Source organism: Desmodus rotundus, chromosome 3 (assembly GCF_022682495.2).
Source record: "Desmodus rotundus isolate HL8 chromosome 3, HLdesRot8A.1, whole genome shotgun sequence".
Taxonomy (NCBI): Eukaryota; Metazoa; Chordata; class Mammalia; order Chiroptera; family Phyllostomidae; genus Desmodus; species Desmodus rotundus.
The window spans coordinates 84,332,120-84,352,601 of NC_071389.1; the positions used below are offsets into that span (position 1 = coordinate 84,332,120).

At 35.3% G+C, this 20,482-nt stretch overlaps 1 protein-coding gene across 1 annotated transcript in view; it reads right to left on the bottom strand.

Moving 5' to 3' along the window:
• F13A1 (coagulation factor XIII A chain) overlaps positions 1–20,482 on the bottom strand; it is a 196,191-nt gene that overhangs the window by 108,220 nt on the left and 67,489 nt on the right. Inside the window, exon 5 of the mRNA XM_024552286.3 lies at positions 1,402–1,520. Within this exon, the coding sequence (XP_024408054.2) occupies positions 1,402–1,520 (119 nt within the window). The remainder of the gene's footprint in view (positions 1–1,401; positions 1,521–20,482) is intronic.

Sequence of the window (20,482 nt, forward strand, 5' to 3'; positions counted from 1 at the left end):
GCATCACTGCACACCACTGGTTACTTGGTTCTTAATGTTTAAGGACCTAAATTAATGGACTCTGAATGACAATAGAGACAGAAAGTGCCTGTGTTCAAGGGGAACTATCAAAGGCATTCTGGCTAAGGAGGACCCCTTTCCAGTCCTCTTTGCTACACACCTTGGAGACTTTTTCCTGATTAGCTCTCTATAGATTGTCACATTGGGAACATTAAGAGAATCACACCTAGAGGTTAGGAGTCAGGGACCCAGAGCAAGAGTACCAGACAGTAGGCAATAGTCTAGGGTTATATGTCACTTGGGAAGGGGAGAGCTTACAACCAGGGAGCCAAGCAGGGGTACAAGACGAGGGAAGAGGACATAGGCCATTAGCTTGATGGGATGTCAGAAATGTAGGTGGCAAGCTTGAGCCCTGGGCATGTGACTCTCAGGAGTCAAGGGGAAGGAGCAGGAGACAAAGCCAGGTGGACACAAGTTAGTGGTGATACAGGTGCCATGGGTCAGGCTGGAGCAGGGATGAGGGATGAAGGGAGAGCCCCTGTGGAAGTCAGAACAAGGCATGAAGAAGCCAAGAAAGTATCATGCAACCTGGGGAGGCCATACTCTGTGAACTTTCCAACCTGGGCACCAGAACAGCATGAGAACTTCCAATCTTCTCAGCCAAAACTTTGAGAAAGACACATCCATCCCCTCTCATGCAGCTAAGAAAGAACTGCTTCTGAAGAGGGGCATTTATTTATGTATTTATTTATGGAAATTTGGCAAATAGCATCCATTTGCTCAATTGTTAAAGACACCAAACTGAAATAGTTTGAATTATTCAATGTCTTAAATAAAATCCTTTTAAGATATTTTATATCCAGACAGTAACTTCAGGTTGCAGCTGACAAATAAAGTATCTTTAGGTAAAAGCACAGTGGGCCCCCCTTTGATGAAATGGTAACATTCTTTTCCAATCAGCAGTATTTTATACTAACACTTTAAAAAGTTATTTCTTTGAGTTGGGTACACAGCTTGCTGTATCCTTTGCATCATTATCAAAACACCTTTCCTTAACAGAAAAGAAAAGCTCAGTCCATTCCGGGTTGCAGAGCAAGGTCTGAGTTAATGAGACTTCACTGTACTAAGATGCCAGAGCACTTCCACTAGAATGCCATGTTCTCCATAGAATCTCTGATCTCTGTCACATTGTAATAACGTAAGATATGTGATTTCAGCTGATAAATTATGCAGTTACCTTTCTAAGTCTCTACTTCTGGGCTCTCAGTCTTGGGGTCTCAGATCCTGAAAAGCAGGAAATTATGCTTGTCTAATATTGACATATGGCACCCTGCAGTGATATATGTGACAAAAATATTAAGCAAAAATGTCCTTGACTGTGACAAAGTTTAAATGGTTCACCTGGCCATAGCTCCAGCTTCTCGTCTTGATGTTAGTGACGTCTCCATAAAAAATAACCCCGATGTCATTCAGGACATACTCTTCTCTTTCTCTATCATCTTCCAGGTACACAGCATCCTCTGCATCATAAGTGAAACATAATGACCATTATCAAACCAGATTGTAGTCATATATTTGAAGTTTGTTTGGTTTTGTTCCTATACTGCAATTTAATCAACTAAATGAAAGCAAAAGTCTTTTGTTTCACTAAATATAGCTCATTTCCCAATACATAATTTTAGCATTGGTGAACCTAATCAGTTGCCAAGGTCAGTCTGTAAATAATGACATTTGCCAACAAAATGCTGGCAAACTCTGGCTCTTTAAGTTCCAAGCAGCACAATTAAATAGACATGTCTCATTAAACATTTTAGGATTCTGGTGTATTAGTAGTTCTAGTGTCAGAATTCTATGAGGCAGATATAAATCTGTAACTGGATCAAAAAATAATTTTCAACCTATTAATGTTAATAGAAAACTAGCCAAATTGAAAATGATATTTAAAACAGGTCTGGGGCATATTAGAAGCCTGCAGCATCATCTGTCATCACCGATGGGAAGAGGGAGGCAGGGGTTGTCTCCTTTCAATAGACAATTGTTGTGGCTGTGTTGGGAGGTAGGTGCCCAACCAGCCTCTCTGGTCAGTTTCCTCCATTGCAACAACTTTTTTTCCCTGTGGCTCTAAAGTTAGAAAGGCCACACTACCCATCTGCCTACTTGGTAATTGGTCTAGAACATTCCCAGGGCAGGTGTGAAAGCACAAAAAGCATCTGTAATAGAGGCAGAATCATACGGGTACAAATTACACTTAGGTAAATTCACATATTTGGAACAGGGTCCGTTTGTGTTCTCAATGGGGACATGGGTCATTACATTTCTCTGGCTCAGGTTGTACCTGCCATCCCTGTCACATTTTCAGGGTTCTTTCCTCCTCATTCCCTGATAAGGCTTTTATCACTGTCTCTGGAAGGTAGTTATCAATCTTGGCAGCACATTAGAATCATCCAGGTATTTAAAAACTCCTGATTCCTGGACTGAACTCAAGATTGATAAATCAGAATATTTGGGGGTGTGGGTGAGACCCAGGCATTGAGGCTTTAAAAAATATTTATTTACTTATTTTAAGCTCTCCAGTGATTCTGATATAGAACCAAAGTTGACAATAAATGCTCTAGCTAGCCCCTTGCTACTCGAAGACTGGTTGACAGCCCAGCACCACCGGGAAGCTTGTGAGAAATGCAGAAGCCCAGTCCCCAGCTCAGACCTACTAAATCAAAATCTGTGTGTTAACAAGAACCACAGGGGATTTACATACAAATTAAGGTTTGCAAAGTACTCCTCAGTGCTACCAGCTTCCATCCCCATTCTGGGCTCTATATAGCTTTGATGGAATCCTTTGGAGACTCCTTGGTCTTGCCCGGTCTCCAATACTTTTGTGTCTTCCTCATTCTGGTCTCTGCCTCTTGCCTACAATTTGCCTGGTTTCATGCAACTGTAAATACACACACGCACACACACACATATATATATACCAATGTCTAATAAACTGTATACATTTATAGTACACAATTTCACAATCAAAATCAAAATATCCATCACACTGAACGTTTCTTGTGCCCCTTTGTAATTCCTCCTACCTGAGCCTCTGATCCCCTCAGTTCCACCAGGGAATCATTAATCTGCTGTTTGCCACTGTAAGTTATTTTGCATTTTCTAGAAATTTATGTTAATAGAATCATACAGTATGTACTTTTTGGGGGGTGTCTTACTTCTTTTACTCAGGCTAATTATTTTGAGATTCATTTCTATTGTAGCATGTAGCAATAGTTTATTCCTCCAGGGGTCATTTTATCTTTCTAAAAAAATTCAGAGTTACATGGCAAGTGTGCAGCAACCTTTCCTTAGCCCTTCAGGTATGAGCTTTGATGACTCAAGCTGCTGGCCTTGCCAGGTTCCAGGGGCCCAAGGCCGTGGTTTCACCAGAGATCTCTTTATGGGCCTATGACTCTACATGGAACTGACAGCTTCATTCCAAGTGGATAACACATGAAGAAGTGACAACCAAGTTTGAGGCCAATATTTCTGGGTAAAAGCATGAAAGAAGACTTTTAAAAGAAAAAAATGTGAGAGTGTAAGTGAAAATGCATTAATCGTTTGCACATATATGGCACTCACCAGATGCTTCAAACTTCCTGAAAAAAAAAAATTACTTTTCTTTTTATTGTTTTAATAGTGGTTTAACTGTTGTGACTATTGTAATAATAAACATTTTAGCCACTTGGGTTCCAAGTGTCTGTTTTTGAGATAGAAATTTCCTCTTATGACCACTGAGTTCTAGAAGAGCCATTTAGGAATGTTTTAAACCTAAGTGTATATAAGATGTATATGGGCTTGTCCTATAAGAGATTAGATGTTAGATTGAGTTTTAGAGGTATTATAAGTATTTCATCTAAAAAAGAGATGAGTCAAAATGAATAGCCTAGAAATAGATGTTATAATATATATAGCTCTACCTGTAAAATTAACATATAATAAAGAAAGTATTGCAAATCAAAGGAAGTGACTATGGTATTCATTAAATTCAGCTAAAAACACTGGTTGGAAGAGAACCAACAGTATGGGAAAACATATTTGCCAATGATACCTCAGACAAGGGCCTGATCTCCAAAATATATACAGAACTCACACGACTCCACTCCAGGAAGACAAACAACCCAATTAAAAAATGGGCAAAGGACTTGAACAGACACTTCTCCAAAGAAGACATAGAGAGGGCCCAGAGACATATGAAAAGATGCTCAGCATCACTAGCCATCAGAGAGATGCAAATCAAAACCACAATGAGGTATCATCTCACACCAGTCAGAATGGCCAACATAAACAAATCCACAAACAAATGTTGGAGAGGATGTGGAGAAAAGGGAACCCTCGTGCACTGTTGGTGGGAATGCAGACTGGTGAGGCCACTGTGGAAAACAATATGGAATTTCCTCAGAAAACTAAAAATGGAACTGCCCTTTGACCCAGTAATTCCGCTGCTGGGATTATACCCTAAGAACACTGAAACACCAATCCAAAAGAATCTGTGCACCCCAATGTTCATAGCAGCACAATTTACAATAGCCAAATACTGGAAGCAACCAAAGTGCCCATCAGCAAACGAGTGGATCCAAAAACTATGGTATATTTACACAATGGAATTCTATGCAGCAGAGAGAAAGAAGGAGCTTATACCCTTTGCAACAGCATGGATGAAACTGGAGAGCATTATGCTAAGTGAAATAAGCCAGGAAGTGAGGGACAAATACCATATGATCTCACCTTTAACAGGAACATAAGCAATAGAAGAAAAAAGCAAACAAAATATAACCAGAGACATTGAAGTTAAGAACAATCTAACAATAGCCAGGGCGGGGGTGGGGGGTGGGGGCGGGGACAGTGGGTAGAGGGGATTACAGGAACTACTATAAAGGACACATGGACAAAACCAAGGGGGAGGGTGGAGAGGGGGGAGGGAGGTAGGTTCACCTGGGGTGGGGTGGAGGGATGGGGAGAAAAGGCATACAACTGTAATTGAATAACAATAAAAAAAAAAAAATTGAAAGCAAAAAAAAAAAAAAAAAGAAAAGAAAAGCAAAAGAGAAAAGCCCTTTACTATTGTTCTCACTACATCAAAAGCTGTTGGAGATTTTTGCTATGCATATATTGAATAAAATAGAGATTATATAAATGTGAGAAATAGTACTGAGGACTATAAAAAAAAAACACTGGTTGGGGAAAAGTAAATTTTCTGTACATCAAAATAAACTGAAAATTAATTTAAATGTGGATTTAAAAATGGAAAGCATAAGAAATCTAGAATAAAATAAAAGTGAATATTTATTTGCCCTCTAGATGAGAAAGTTTTAGCTAAACAAAAATAACAGAAAAAATCAAAAGGAAAAAGTGATTAATGCATTTTATTTAATATAAATATAAAACTTGCTTTTCAAATACGGTAAAATTTAAAGCATATAATAAACCAGGGAAACATTTATAGAAACAGAAAGTGTTAGTAAACTTCCTTTATATGTAAAAAGTTCCAATAAATTGATAAATGTGCTGATTGAGAAAGATGCAAATACAAAACTCATTAAAAAATCATAAAGTGTTTAAAAGAAAGTCAGCAAAGGGAAAAACATTTCACAGAAAAGGAAATGTGACCATGCATACATAAAAACAATTTTAACTAAGTAGTATTCAAAAGACTGTGAAGGTTTTAAAAGAAAAAAATATATTTGAATATATATGTAAATTTGTTTATGCATTTAAACTTATAATACTCAATACCAGTTAATGTGTGATGAATTGCCAATCTACTATTAGGATTGTAATAATTACAATATGTATTTTTGTTTTCTTCTCTTATTTTTTAAATCTAATCTTGAAAATATATGTGATCTTTGATTCAGAGTAATGAATCTATCTAACCCATACAAATAATGCATAAAAAGATGTATGTGTAGAGTTTATTCATCATAGCACTACTTGTAATAGTGAAAAACTGGAGAAGAAAATCTGAAATGTTCCCAAATAAATTATTTGTCCACAAAACAGAATAGTACAAGCCATTAAAATATACTTTGAAAAAATATTTAATGATGCTGAAACTACACAGGTGGCACGTGGTTTAAATGTGAAACAAAAAATCATGTACAAAATAAACGTAATTATGTAAAAGTAATTAAAAATCAAGATCATTTTGTGAAGATAACTGATACATTCATCTAGCTCCATTATTACTGCAGATCCCTTGAAATTACAGAAAATTACATATACTAAATTAGGGTTGAGGATCAAGAAAGAAAGCCATGAGACTTTCCAGAAAAATTGAAGAATTCCTAGAATAAAAAAATATACATAAAATAGGAAAGTATGGTAAGAAGTCTGGAAGATATCTAGAGAGTTCAACATCTGCTTAAAAGGCATTTTATTATAAGATCATATGGAAAAATAAAAGAAAGAAAATAGTCAAAAATATAAGAGAAAAATATTCTCAGCTCTAAAAAAAGACTTATATTGTCAAAACTGAAAAGAATCATAGTGTATTAAACTTGATAAATGAAGATAAGATCCACACCTAGATGCAAACTGTTTCAATGTCAAAACATCTAAGAAAAAGCAAAAACTTTAAAGTCAAGTTAAAGATATCTATAAAAGAATAAAAATAGATTAAAACCATATTTTCAGAGATAAGACTTTCTTTTTTGTCAGCAGACTTTTCATAGGTGTTATTGGATGCTAAAAAGCAGGCAAGTAATATCATGAACATCCAAAGAAATAAGTGATTTTGCATCTGGAATTCTACTCCCACAGCAAAATTGTCATTCAAATGAAAGCCAACCAACAAACATATTTGGACATGAAAGGACTCAAATTTTATAACTTGCACATCTTTATAAAGGTTAATCAGAGTACTGAATGAGAAAAATGCAAATACTAAAGTCTTATAAACACTGATAAAAAAGTATTGAGGAATTATAGAAAATATTAACAACATCAAACTAAGATTCCTGATGATTTAAACATAGTAAGTGCTAATGGTTGAGTGGACAAGGTAAGTAAATGTTTGCAAAGGTTCCTGTCATGTTCTGAAGGAGATTACATATATTAATTATTTTTAGGCATTGATAGAAAAATATTAAGTGTGTGATTTAAAATTTAATTTTTTCTTAAACACACAAAGATATTCTTAAATTTGCTCAAAGAAAATGGGAAACATTAAAACTCCAACTGAAATACTATGTATCTTTTTTTTAGATTGGCAAAAATTTGACAGCATACTCTATTGGAACACTGTGGAGAAAAAGATACTTTTATATATGAGTTGTAGCAATGCAAATTATTATACACCAGTGAAAGGGAAATCAGTGGTGTCTAGCAAAATTACATCTGCATCTGTACTTAGGCTTAGAAAAATTACTTCTAGAGATCTGTCCCAAATACACAAAATCACACACACACACACACACACACACAATCTAAGCAGTATTTGTAATAGCAAAATACTGCATACAACCCAAATATTGTTAACGGTACTGGTTGAATGATGTATGCATATCCATATAATGGAGTAGTATGCAGCTGAGTAAAGGCATTGAGAAGATCTTTATGCATTGCTGTCTAAGGATATCCAGAATCTGTTGTTTGATTGAGAAAAAAGTGAGGTACACAAATATGTGTATAGTTTACTACTTTTTTAAAAAAGATTTTATTTATTTATTTTTAGAGAGGGGAAGGGAGGGAGAAAGAGAGGGAGAGAAACATCAATGTGTGGTTGCCTCTCCCACGCCCCCTACTGGGGACCTGGGCTGCAACCCAGCCATACATGGTAGAACCAGCATCCCTTTGGTTTACAGGCCAGCACTCAATCCACTGAGTCACACCAGCCAGGGCAGTTCATTACCTTTTACCTAAGAAAGAAGGGAGGTACATAGGTAGTGATACACATTTACTGTATTTTGCTGTGTATAATGCACACATTTTTGCCCAAATTTTTGAGGGAAAAATAAGGTTGCGCATTATACACGGGTAGTACTAATTCCATATCTATATAAATGTTTTTAATTATTTTACTTATGCTTATGCATTAAAAGTGAAACTCTAGAAAGCAATAACAATATCCTTTTGCAAAATAATACCCTGGAATACGATAATCAGTTTTGTTTCTAAATATAAATAAATTAAAAATTGAATTAAAAATTAAAACAAAAGATTTTTTTTCCCTGAAAGTTTGGGCCAAAGACCTGTGTGCACAACATACATGGCAAAATATGATATATACATGCACATATGTGCTTATATTTTAAAATGTAGAGATAAACCAAAATTAACAAAGCTCTTATCTCAGGGGATTAGGTTTCAGTTAAAGGTGAGATCATATGGTATTTGTCCCTCACCGCCTGGCTTATTTCACTTAGCATAATGCTCTCCAGTTCCATCCATGCTGTTGCAAAGGGTATAAGCTCCTTCTTTCTCTCTGCTGCATAGAATTCCATTATGTAAACGTACCATAGTTTTAACATAAGCAATTACCTTGATGACATTAGAGACTAAAATTTGCAGGATAAGAGAAGAAATGCATAAACAAAATTAAAGAAATAAAAATTTAAACCTTGTACACTAAATTTAAGACATTTGTTACAAAACATCCCTTTACAAATCATTCTATATTTACTACTACTTTTCCACACTTTTATTAAAGAATTTTTTTAATCTGAAGGGGAAAGGCATTCTTGCAATTTTCTTTTTTAATGACTTGCATGCATGATATAGGTAGTACTGCAGCTGCAGACTGATAACTGGACTGATTTTAAATAAGAATGAAAGTGTTAAAGGATTTGATTATAATGGGAAGTTTTTCTTTAAAATCTTTGTTAAATGGCTCCAAAAAGATTGACTCTTTTCTTTGGAGAGCATCACATGGCATGAGGTTCATACGAGTGTAGTGCTGATGCTCCCCAGCCGCCACAGTTTCTGTGAATTATCTGCACTTGCACCTCTCATCTTACATGTGTGCTCTTTTCTTTTTCTCTTCCAGTCAAGAGTAAGAAAAATTTATTGAACAAATGAACAAACAATAAATAAGACATTAACTGCTTAGTGTAATTTATTTACTTACAACATATCAAGATAAATTAAAAGAACTTTTGTCTGAAAATGCTGTCTGGAGACTATTGTGTAAATACAGAGTAACAGGGAAAAGGACAGGACAACTGTAACTGAACACCAAGAAAAAAAAAAGAAAAAATAATCTTGAAACTGTAAATTGACACGTTTGTATCAGCCTTAATTTGTTTTGTTTTTTTCTTTTCTTTTTTCATTGGAAAATAGCAATGATTAATTCCATGCTCACCACATTCTGCAACTAAGGAAAATATGTTAGCATAGTCATACTACAAAAATCTTAATGAGTAAGTACTTTTGGGGTAGGCAGCTTCCTTGTTTCTTTTCTATCCACTGATGTCAGTTAAGGTATTTGTTTCTAGACTAATAGATTCTTCGATATTTCTAGCCAGAAATCAGTCCCATAAATCTATTTTTGAGTGTACTTTGTATAAAATAAAAGTATTTAGCTTTGGTAATAATTTTTTCCCACTGAACTCCTAGCAAGATATTTTTCAATGTTTTTATATACTATGCACTTAGACTATACACTGTTTCTGAAATATCTTGTAACACTTTTTTTGTACTTTTGCCATTTGAAGAGGTTGTGGTGTAGTTAGTCTGTATTTCAGTTGCAAAGTTAAAGCCACTGTTGGCTTTGTAAATGAGAATATTGGTGTTTCTGTGCTGGTACACCACCTTTCCATCTGCAGCTGAAGCTGGAATCACATTGACCTTCGAACTCCCATTCACTTCTTCGTGGTTAACAAAAGAAGAATGTGAAATTCACTGAATGCAGTTAATAATCCTGTCAGGAGATGAATCTAATTTCACCAAAATTGAATTATGTTTTCTTCTGCTAAAATGATGATGCAGCTTGAAGACACATTGCTCCGAAATGCGAAGACCTCCCCAGGCTCCAAAGCGGTTTCCTCAGCTGGACTCTAGATTGCTGCTCTTTACTTTGTTCACCCACTGGGGAGTATGATTACCTTAAGTGTGGGAGATGGGCATTCTAACTACTGTTTTGGGAATGTACAACAACAACAAAATATATGAAGGGAGAGACTGGTTATCTCTTCCCACTTATCTCTTTCCATTTGGTTATGCTTATCTCTGTGGCTTACAAGTAGATATTTGGAGGTTTGCTTAAGAGATTTCCTATTTCTAATAGTTCTTGAAATACTGTTAAATGTTTCAATCAGAGTATATTGTAATGATCATAAACTTAATTCCATTATGATAAAAATATCAAGCAAAATAGTTAATTTACACTGAAAATATCAGTAATACCTCATGATGCATTTTCTCTTTAAAAATCACATTTTCTAGTTCTGTCCACCAAAAAGAACTAGAAAAAACAACCAACATAGTAGCAACAACTGCCCTGAGCCTGAGTTATATCCTTTAAGTAACATTCTTCCTCCTTGCCTCTTCCCTCTAACAGGTGCCTGGGTTCCTTAGGAAAAATGATTCACAGAGGTCTGTGTCAGGAAATGTACAAAACTAGACTAAAATACCCTTCCTACAAGAAAACAAGGAAGTTATTAAAGACTCTAGGGGACATGACAAAGGAATTAGAATCCAGCTTGATGGGGATTCCACTGGCAAAAATGGGATCATTCAAATATCAAAAATAATAGTCACTGAAAAAGATCAGAACAAATATTTCAATAATTACAAATTCATAATGATTTTAAATGTTTATTGGTCACCTTTGTAGGGATCTAGGAGCCAACTCATTATTTTGAAAATTTAGAAATAAGGAAAGAGACATGTATCTAAACTCATACAAATACAACCTCAAGGCAACAAAATAACTGCTGTAATAAATGAAGAAGGAATGGCAGATTAGAATAACACCATTTGGCAATCACTAATGAAATAATGGATATAGACTAAAATTTAGTAAATGACTAGTAGGGAATTTCACAATGGATGGATGAAACTGATAGAATCTAATCCTATTGATAAAACTAAACATCAAAAAGAGGAACAACTATACATTATCTATTTCCTGATAAGATGAATGCCCTAGGAAACATATATCATGATTTATGAAGTAATCTTCCTCTCCTTTCCCCCACCCTCTTGTACCCTCCAACCCTGCAAAAAAAATGATTTACTTAAAGATGAATCTGATTTAGTCTCTAGATGAAACTAACTGCCTAACAGGAAATAGAGGGATTACGCAAACATTACATGACATCAGGAGATGGGAGTCAGAAAAACTGAGAATTTATAAAGTTCTACATGCCAAATGACTCAGTTTTAGCATCAAGTTTATGGCAAGAAAAACACAGATGAAAAGGATTGCTCTAGAGTAAAGAGTTTTAGAGATATATCAACCAAATTTTATTGATAGACATTTATTCAAACAAAGTGTAAAAATACATTTTTTAGAAATATGGAGAAATTTGAATAAGGACTGGTTATTAAATAATACAAGAGAATTCTTGTTGATTTTATATACACACAAACATATATACATACATATATAATGTACATATATATGTACACATATACACATATGCTTATATCTATCTATTTTTAAGAGATGCATGCTGACATGTATAGGTATATAATAATATGATGATTGAAATTTGCTTGAAAATGCTAAGACTAAAAATAATGACAAAAAGGATAAATTTTTCAAAATGTGACTAAAGCTTGACAACTTAAATCTGGGAGATCTATAAATAGGTACTCATTGTACTATTTGTTGTACTTTTGAGTTTGTTTGAAATTTTAAAACAGTAATTATTTTATTGTCATTCAATTACAGTTGTTTGCATTTTCCCCCAACCAGTCTCCCACCCACCCCACCCACACCCACCTCCCCTCCTTGCTTCCATCTTTCCCCCCCAGTTTTTTCCATGTGTCCCACATAGTAGTTCCTGAAAACCCTTTCCATCATTATCCCCTCCCACCAAAATATACAAAGAACTCACACGACTCCACTCCAGGAAGACAAACAACCCAATTAAAAAATAGGCAAAAACTTGAACAGACACTTCTCCAAGGAGGACGTACAGAGGGTCCAGAGGCATAAGAAAAGATCCTCAGCATCACTAGCCATCAGAGAGATGCAAATTAAAACCACAATGATATACCACTTCATACTGGTCATAATGGCCATCATAAACAAATCAACAAACAAGTGTTGGAGAGGATGTGGAGAAAAAGGAACCCTACTGCATTGTTGGTGGGGATGAAGTTTTTTATAATAAAAATAAAGTTTGCACAAATGTATAAAAGAAAACTTGAATAAATGAAAGCACTCAAAAAGTTCTAATTGGATGTGAAGATTTAAAGTTGTAAATATATACTTCTACCCAAATTAGTCTGTACAATCAATGTAAACCCAACCAAAATTACACTCAGAATTTTTAGGACTCTGCAAGCTGGTTCAAAGGTTTACCTGAGAGTCTGGTTGGGATGGTGGAGTAGGTAAACACTGTGCTCACCTCCTCCAATGACCACATGAAAATTACAACTAAGTTACAGAACAGTCAACCTAAAGGTCCATCTTAAAACTAGCTGGACAGAAGTCCTATAACTAAGGATATAAAGAAGAACTCACATCAAGACTGGTAGGAGGGGTGGAGATCCAAAACAGGTTGGCTGTACACACACATGTGGTGGTTGAAAATTGGGAAATATAGCTCAGCTTTAAATGTCCCCCCTGAGGAGCAAGGGGTCCCAGTCCCACACCAAGCTCCCCAGTTTGGATCACCAGTGCCAGAGATAAGAGCCCACACAAATTCTGGCTGTGAAAACAGCCGGAATTTGTCCATCTAGATGGGATGGAAGACTGCTGGAAACTCAGGTGTTGTCCTCTAAAAGAACCCTCTACAGACACTCACTCACTCCACAGGTGTTCACTTTGGGTTCCAGCAGAGGAACATCAGCTCAAGGGGTGAGAGAGACATACTGGGAGTGATTGAATTGTGTGGCTTTAGAGCAAGGGATAGAAAGAGGTGCCACTTTATGCACCTCTCAAGAGGTCCCAGAACCAACACACCCAGTGGCTGACTTCAGACCATAAGAGAGTACTACTTAATTATCCTCACAAGTGGCATATCTAAAGGATGGTCCTGACAGGCATCAGAGCCAACTGGTGTAAATCCTGCTCCATGGAGTCAGTCCTTACACAGCAGTTGCTACGCTGTGGTTGTAGCAATACTCATAGCCAGTCATCCTGAGAGTAAACCTCACTCATGACATGCCAACAGCAATCAAGGCTCAGGAGGGTACACACAACCCACATGAGGGATACCCCTGGAGCACCCAGCTCAGGTGATCCAGGAGACTCTGCCACTGTTTCCCAGAGGACACCTACTACGTAAGGTTACACTGCCAATACTGAGAGACACAGAAGATATGTCTAATATGTAGAAACAAACACAAAGAGGCAGTCAAAATAAAAATACAAAAAATAAATAAACTGTTCCAAATGAAAAAACTGGAGAGAACTCCAGAAAAAGAACTAAATGAAATGGAGGGAAAAAAATCTATCAGATATAGAGTGCAAACACTAGTTATAAAAATACTCAAGGAACTTAGTAAGAAATTCAATAAAAAGATAGCAAGGATAAAAAAGAACCAATCAGAAGTGTGGAATACAATAACTAAAAAAGGAGTCAAGAGATGATTAGATAAAGCAGAGGATTAAAGCAGCAATTTAGAAGAGAAGATAGCAGAAGAAAGAATTTTAAAAAATGAGGATTGCTTAAGGGACCTCAGGGACAACATCAAGAGTAGCAACATTCACAATATAGAAGTGCCAGAAAGAAAAGAGAAGGGACAAGAGAATGAGAACCTATTTGAAGAAATAATGAAGAAAACTTCCCTAACCTGGTAAAGGAAAAAGACACACAAGTCCAGGAAATGCAGACATACCAAGCAAGATGAACCCAAAGAGGCCCCCACCCAGACACATTATAATTAAAATGGCAAAGATTAAAAACAGAAAGAGAATATTAAAAGCAGCAAGAGAAATACAGTTCCCTACAAGGAAGCTCCCTTAAAACTGTCAGCTGATTTTTTGACAAAAAGTTTGCACACCAGAAGGGATAGGCATCAAATATTCAAAGTAATAAAAATCAAGAACTATGCTACCCAGCAAGACCATTATTCAAAATTGAAGGAGAAATAAAGAGATTCCCAAACAGAGAAAAACTAAAGGAGTTCATGACCACCAAGCCAGTGTTACAACAAATGTTAAGGGAACTGACTTCTTTAAGAAAATGAAGGAGAAAAAAGAACATAAATATGAATAATACATTGGCAATAAATATGGTATATATCAATCACTTTATATGTATATAAAGTGATCAATAATCACTTTAAATGTAAATGGATCAAAAGATATAGGGTGGCTGAATGGATAAGAAAATAAGATCCATACATATGCTGTCTACATAAGACCCACTCCAAATTGAAAGACACACATGCTGAAAGTAAAGGGATGAAAAAGATATTTAATTCAAATGGCAAGGGAAAAAAGCTAGGGTAGCAATATTTATATCAGAAAAAAAACCCCTCTAAAACACATGCTATAATAGAAGACAAAGAAGGACATTTCATAGACATTTATGCATCCAACATTAGAGCACCTAAACATATAAAACAAATATTGACAAACTTAAAAAGAAATATAGGCAGTAATACAGTCAGAACAGGAGACTTTAATGTCCCATTGTCATCAATGAATAGATCTTCCAGACAGAAAATCAACAAGGAAATGGCAGTCTTCAGTGACACACTAGATCAGATGGATCTAATTGATATCTTTAGAGCATTCCATCCCAAAGCAGCAGAATATACATTCTTTTCAAGTGCACATGGAATATTTTCTAGGATTGACTACATGTTAGAACACAAACTGTGTCTTAATAAATTTAAGAAAATTGAAATCATTTCAAGCATCCTCTTCTCCAACCACAATGGTATGAAACTAGAAATCAATTACAAGAAAAAATGAAAATAAAACACACAGAAACACATAGAGGCTAAATAACATGCTACTAAACAATGAATGGGTTAAGAATGAGATCAAGGAAGAAATCAAAGATCCCTTGAGATGTGAAAATGAAAACACACTGACACAAAATTGATGGGACACAGCAATAGCAGTCCTAAGAGAGAAATTCGTAGCAATACAGGTCTACCTCAAGAAAAATATCAAATAAACACTCTAACTTTACACCTAAAGTAACTAGAAAAAGAACCAAGAAAGCCCAAAGTGAGTAGAAGGCAAGATATAATAAAAATCAGAGCAGAAATAAACAAGACAGAGTCTAAAAAATTACAAAAGACAAATGAAACCAAGAGCAAGTTGGTTGAAATGATAAACCTTTGACCAGACTCATCAGAGTGAGAGTGAGAGAGAGAGAGAGAGAGAGAGAGAGAGAGAGAGAGAGAGAACCCAAATAAAATCTGAAGAGAAGACATCTGACACTACAGAAATACAAAGAATTGTAAGAAAATACTAAAACCATTATATGCCAACAAATTGGAAAATCTGGAGGAAATGGATAAATTCCTAGAAGCAAACAATCTTCCAAGACTGAATGAAGAAGAAACAGAAAAATCTAAACAGATCAATTACTACTAATGAAATAAAAAATAACTCCCAACACACAAAAGTCCTGGGTTGGTTAGCTTCACAGGAAAATTTTACCAAACATTCAAAGAGTTAATACTTATCCTTCTCAAACTATTCCAAAACATCCAAGAGGAGGGAAAGCTTCCGAGCTCATGTTACAAGGTCAGAATCACCCTGATTCCAAAACCAAACAAAGATAATATTAAAAAAGAAAATTGTAGTCTAATATCCCTGATGAATATAAATGCAAAATCCTCAACAAAAAATCAGCAAACCAAATTCAGCAACATGTTAAATAGATAATATACCATGACCAAGTGGGATTTCTTCATTGGATGCATGGTTGGTTCAATATACAGAAATCAATTAATGTGTTACAACACATAAACAAAATGAAAAGTAAAAATTTTGATCATATCAATAGATATATAAAAAGGATTTGATAAAATTCAGCACCCATTTATGATAAAAACTCTCATGAATGTGAGAATAGAGGGAACATATCTCAACATAGTAAAGGCCATATATGATAAATCCACAGCTGACATCATACTCAAGAAGTAAAAGCTTACAGCATTTTCTTTCATATCAGGAGCAGGACAAGGATGACCACTTTCATCACTTTTATTCAACAAAAAATTAAAAGTCCTAGCCACAGCAATCAGACAAGAAAAAAAAAATAGGCATCCAAATTGGAAAGGAAGAACTAAAACTGTCATTATTTGCAGATGATATGATACTGTACATAGAGAACTTTATGCAACCAAAAATCTATCAGAACTGATAAATTAATTCTCTCTCTCTCTCTCTCTCTCTCACTCTGATGAGTCTGGTCAAAGGTTTATCATTTCAACCAACCAGCTCTTGGTTTCATTTGTCTTTTGTATTTTTTTAGACTCTATTTTGTTTATTTCTGCTCTGATTTTTATTATATCTTGCCTTCTACTCACTTTGGGCTTTCTTGGTTCTTTTTCTAGTTACTTTAGGTGTAAAGTATCAGGGTATAAAATTAATATTCAGAAATTGGTTGCATTTCATACACCAATAACAAGTGGTCAGAAAGAGAAGAAAAAGTCCCATTTAATATTGCAATCAAAAACAATAAAATGGCTAGGAACAAATTTAACCAAAAAGGTAAAAGACCTGTATTGGAAAAGTACAATACACTGAAGAAAGAAATTGAAGAAGATACAAATAAGTCGAAGCATATACTGAGTTCATCCTACCCATGATGTTGGTATATGCTCAGAATATTCTTCCATTTATTTGTCTCTTTAACATTGTTAAAATGTCAATATTACCCAAAGATATCTACAGATTTAATGCAATCCTTATCAAAATACCAGTGGCATTTTTCACAGAACTAAAACAAAGAAATATAAATTTAAATAGAAGCACAAAAGACTTTGAATAGCCACAGCAACTTTGAGAAAGAAAAATAAAATTGGAGATATCACACAACCTGACATCAAACTATACCACAAGTTTACATTAATCAAAACAGCATGGTACTGGCATAAAAACCAACATGTAGGTTAATGGAACAGAATAGAGAGCCCAGAAATAAACCCATGCCTATATGGTCAGTTAATTTATGGCAAAGACAGCAAGAATGTATAATGGGGTAAAGACAGTCTATTCAATAAATGCTATTGGGAAAAACTTTACAGAATCTTGCAAAAAGTGAAAGTAGACCACCTTCTTACACCACATACAAGAATAAACTCAAAATGGGTTAAATACTTACATAGGTGACCTGAAACCATAAAACTTCAAAAGGAAAACTTAGGTAGTAAATTTCCCTTAGTAATATGTTTTCTTTTACATGTACTAAGGCAAGGGAAACAAAGAAATAATGAACAAGTGGGGACTACATTAAACTAAAAAGGTTTTGCACAGCAAAGGAAACCATAAGTTAACAAAACGAAAAGACAACTATGTGAATGGGAGAACATATTTGCCAATGATAGCCCAGTAATGGATTAATATTCAACATCTTTAAAGAACTCATACAACTTGGCACCAAAACCCCCCAAACAATCCAAGTAAAAAATGAGTAGAGGACTTAAATAGACTTTTCTCCATTTGAGGCTGCATGGATGGACCCATAATACCTAGAGGGTATTATGCCAAGTGAAATAAATCAGACAGAGAAAGTCAATACCATATGATTTCGGTTTTATATGGAATCTAAGGAACAAAATAAATGAACAAACGAAACAGAGACAGACTTATGTAGAGAGAACAAACTGATGGTTGCCAGATGGGAGGAGTATTGGGCAAGTCTGGGTTGAAAAGGTAAGGGGATTAAGAAGTACATATTGGTAGCTGCAAAATAGTTGCAAGAGTGTAAAGTACAGCATAGGGAATATAGTCAATAATATTGTAATAACTGTGTGTGGTGTCAGGTTAGTACTAGACTTATTGGGGTGATCACTTTGTAAGTTATGTATGTGTCTAACCACTATGCTATATACCTGCAACTAATATCAAATAATATTGAATGTCAACTGTAATTGGAAAAAAAAATTTTATCTGAAAAGACAATGTGAAAAAAAACAGTCCAAAAGCAAAATGTTAAAAAAAAAACATTTGGGAGAATGGCTCATGGTAAATTGAGCTTTTGACCTCAATCACCCATTCTTGTATTCATGCCTTTTGCCATGTAACTATCTGTTTTTCTCTGTAAAGGCAGAGAAAAACTTTGAGCTCACTTTGGTTAAATAGGTGTTAGAAGAAGTGATGCAAGTAGGGGTTTGAAATGTGCTTGCACAATTAAGCATGTGCTCTTGAATTTTTGCCCGCACCATGAGCAAGCCCACTAGTCACAGGAAGTTGAGACACATGTGGAGCAGAGGATCTCCACAACCATGCAGTGAGCGTAGAGCATCTCCAGCTTCTCCCACCTGAAACAGAACTGGCCAATCAAGCTCCATCTACTCTAGTCAAGTCCTGAAATCATGAGATTAAATGCTTATGTTTTTTTAAGCCAGTAAGAGTTCCTACTTTTTTTTTTCTTCCTTAAGGAGCTAATGAAAACAAAGCTGTAATTAAAATAAATTCTTGTACAGTAATAGATAAATATAAGTATAGAGTTAGATGTATATTTAGTCTCAGTATATGATACACATGGCATTTAAAAGCAATAGATAAGACAGATTGGATCAGTAAATGATGTATTGACAACTGGCTATCCATGTGAGAAAAAAAAATTCAGTTAGATCTCTTTCTTTCACTATGTATACAATTTACTGATAGATTTAATAGGCACATGTGTGTCTCCTCCTTCCAATCCTTAATTCACGTAAATTGTCGCAAATATGTACAAGTAGAGAAATACAACATTCAATAAATATATTAAAATATCACTAGCCATCAGAGAGATGCAAATTAAAACCACAATGAGGTAGCATCTCACACCAGTCAGAGTGGCCAACATAAACAAATCAACAAACAAATATTGGAGAGGATGCGGAGAAAAGGGAACCCTAGTACATTGTTGGTGGGAATGCAGACTGGTGCAGCCACTGTGGAAAACAGTATGGAATTTCCTCAGAAAACTAAAAATGGAACTGCCCTTTGACCCAGCAATTCCACTGCTGGGATTATACCCTAAGAACCCTGAAACACCCATCCAAAAGAACCTATGCACCCCAATGTTCACAGAAGCACAATTTACAATAGCCAAGTACTGGAAGCAACCTAAGTGTCCATCAGCAAATGAGTGGTTCAAAAAACTATGGTACATTTACATAATGGAATTCTACACAGCAGAGAGAAAGAAAGAGCTTCTACCCTTTGTGACAGTATGGATGGAACTGGAGAGCATTATCCTAAGTGAAATAAGCCAGGCAGTGAGGGACAAATACCATATGATCTCACCTTTAACTGGAACATAATCAACAGAAGAAAAAAGGAAACAAAATATAACCAGAGACATTGAAGTTAAGAACAATCTAACAATAGCCAGAGGGGAGTGGGGAGGGGATAGTGGGGAGAGGGGTTTACAGGAACTACTATAAAGGACACAAAGACAAAATCAAGGGGGAGGGTGGAGGCGGGGGAGGGAGGTGGGTTTGGCTGGGGTGGGGTGGAGGGATGGGGAGAAAATGCAGACAACTATAATTGTATAACAATAAAAATTTTTAAAAATAAATATATAAATATATTAAAGTCTGCTGATAATTAGAGACATTCAAACTAAACCGTGAAATATATATTCTGCCTGACTACTATATTGGCAAATTAAAAAATAATAGTGACACCTAGTGCCAACGAGGGCAAGAAGAAATGGAACTCCCATGTGCTGTGGCTGTGTGATAAAATAGTGCAGTCTTTCTAAAGGATAATTCGACAGTATATGTGCAAATATAAAAGGTGAATTTACTTTGACCAAGCAATGCTATTTCCAGGTATCAATTTATAGAAATACAGTTGTACAAAGTGTATGTGAGACATTTTATGGTATGCTATAGTGAAAATGAGAAGTAATCTAAATATTTGTAAATAAAAGACCATATCAATTATGGATACAACCATTTCCAGTAGTCACTAAAAAGAGTATTATGTACTGATATAGAAAACTCTTCAAGATATATTGTACAAGGAAGTAAGGTAGAGTAACATCCATAACACAATCCCATTTGTTGTTAGAAAATCCACATTCGATAGATGTATATATATGCACAGTGATATATAAAATTATAGCAAAGTTTCCAGAACTATATAAATAGTTAAGATTGTTTTTTTCTGGATTTTCTTTAGGATTAGATGGTAAAAAAAGAAAGT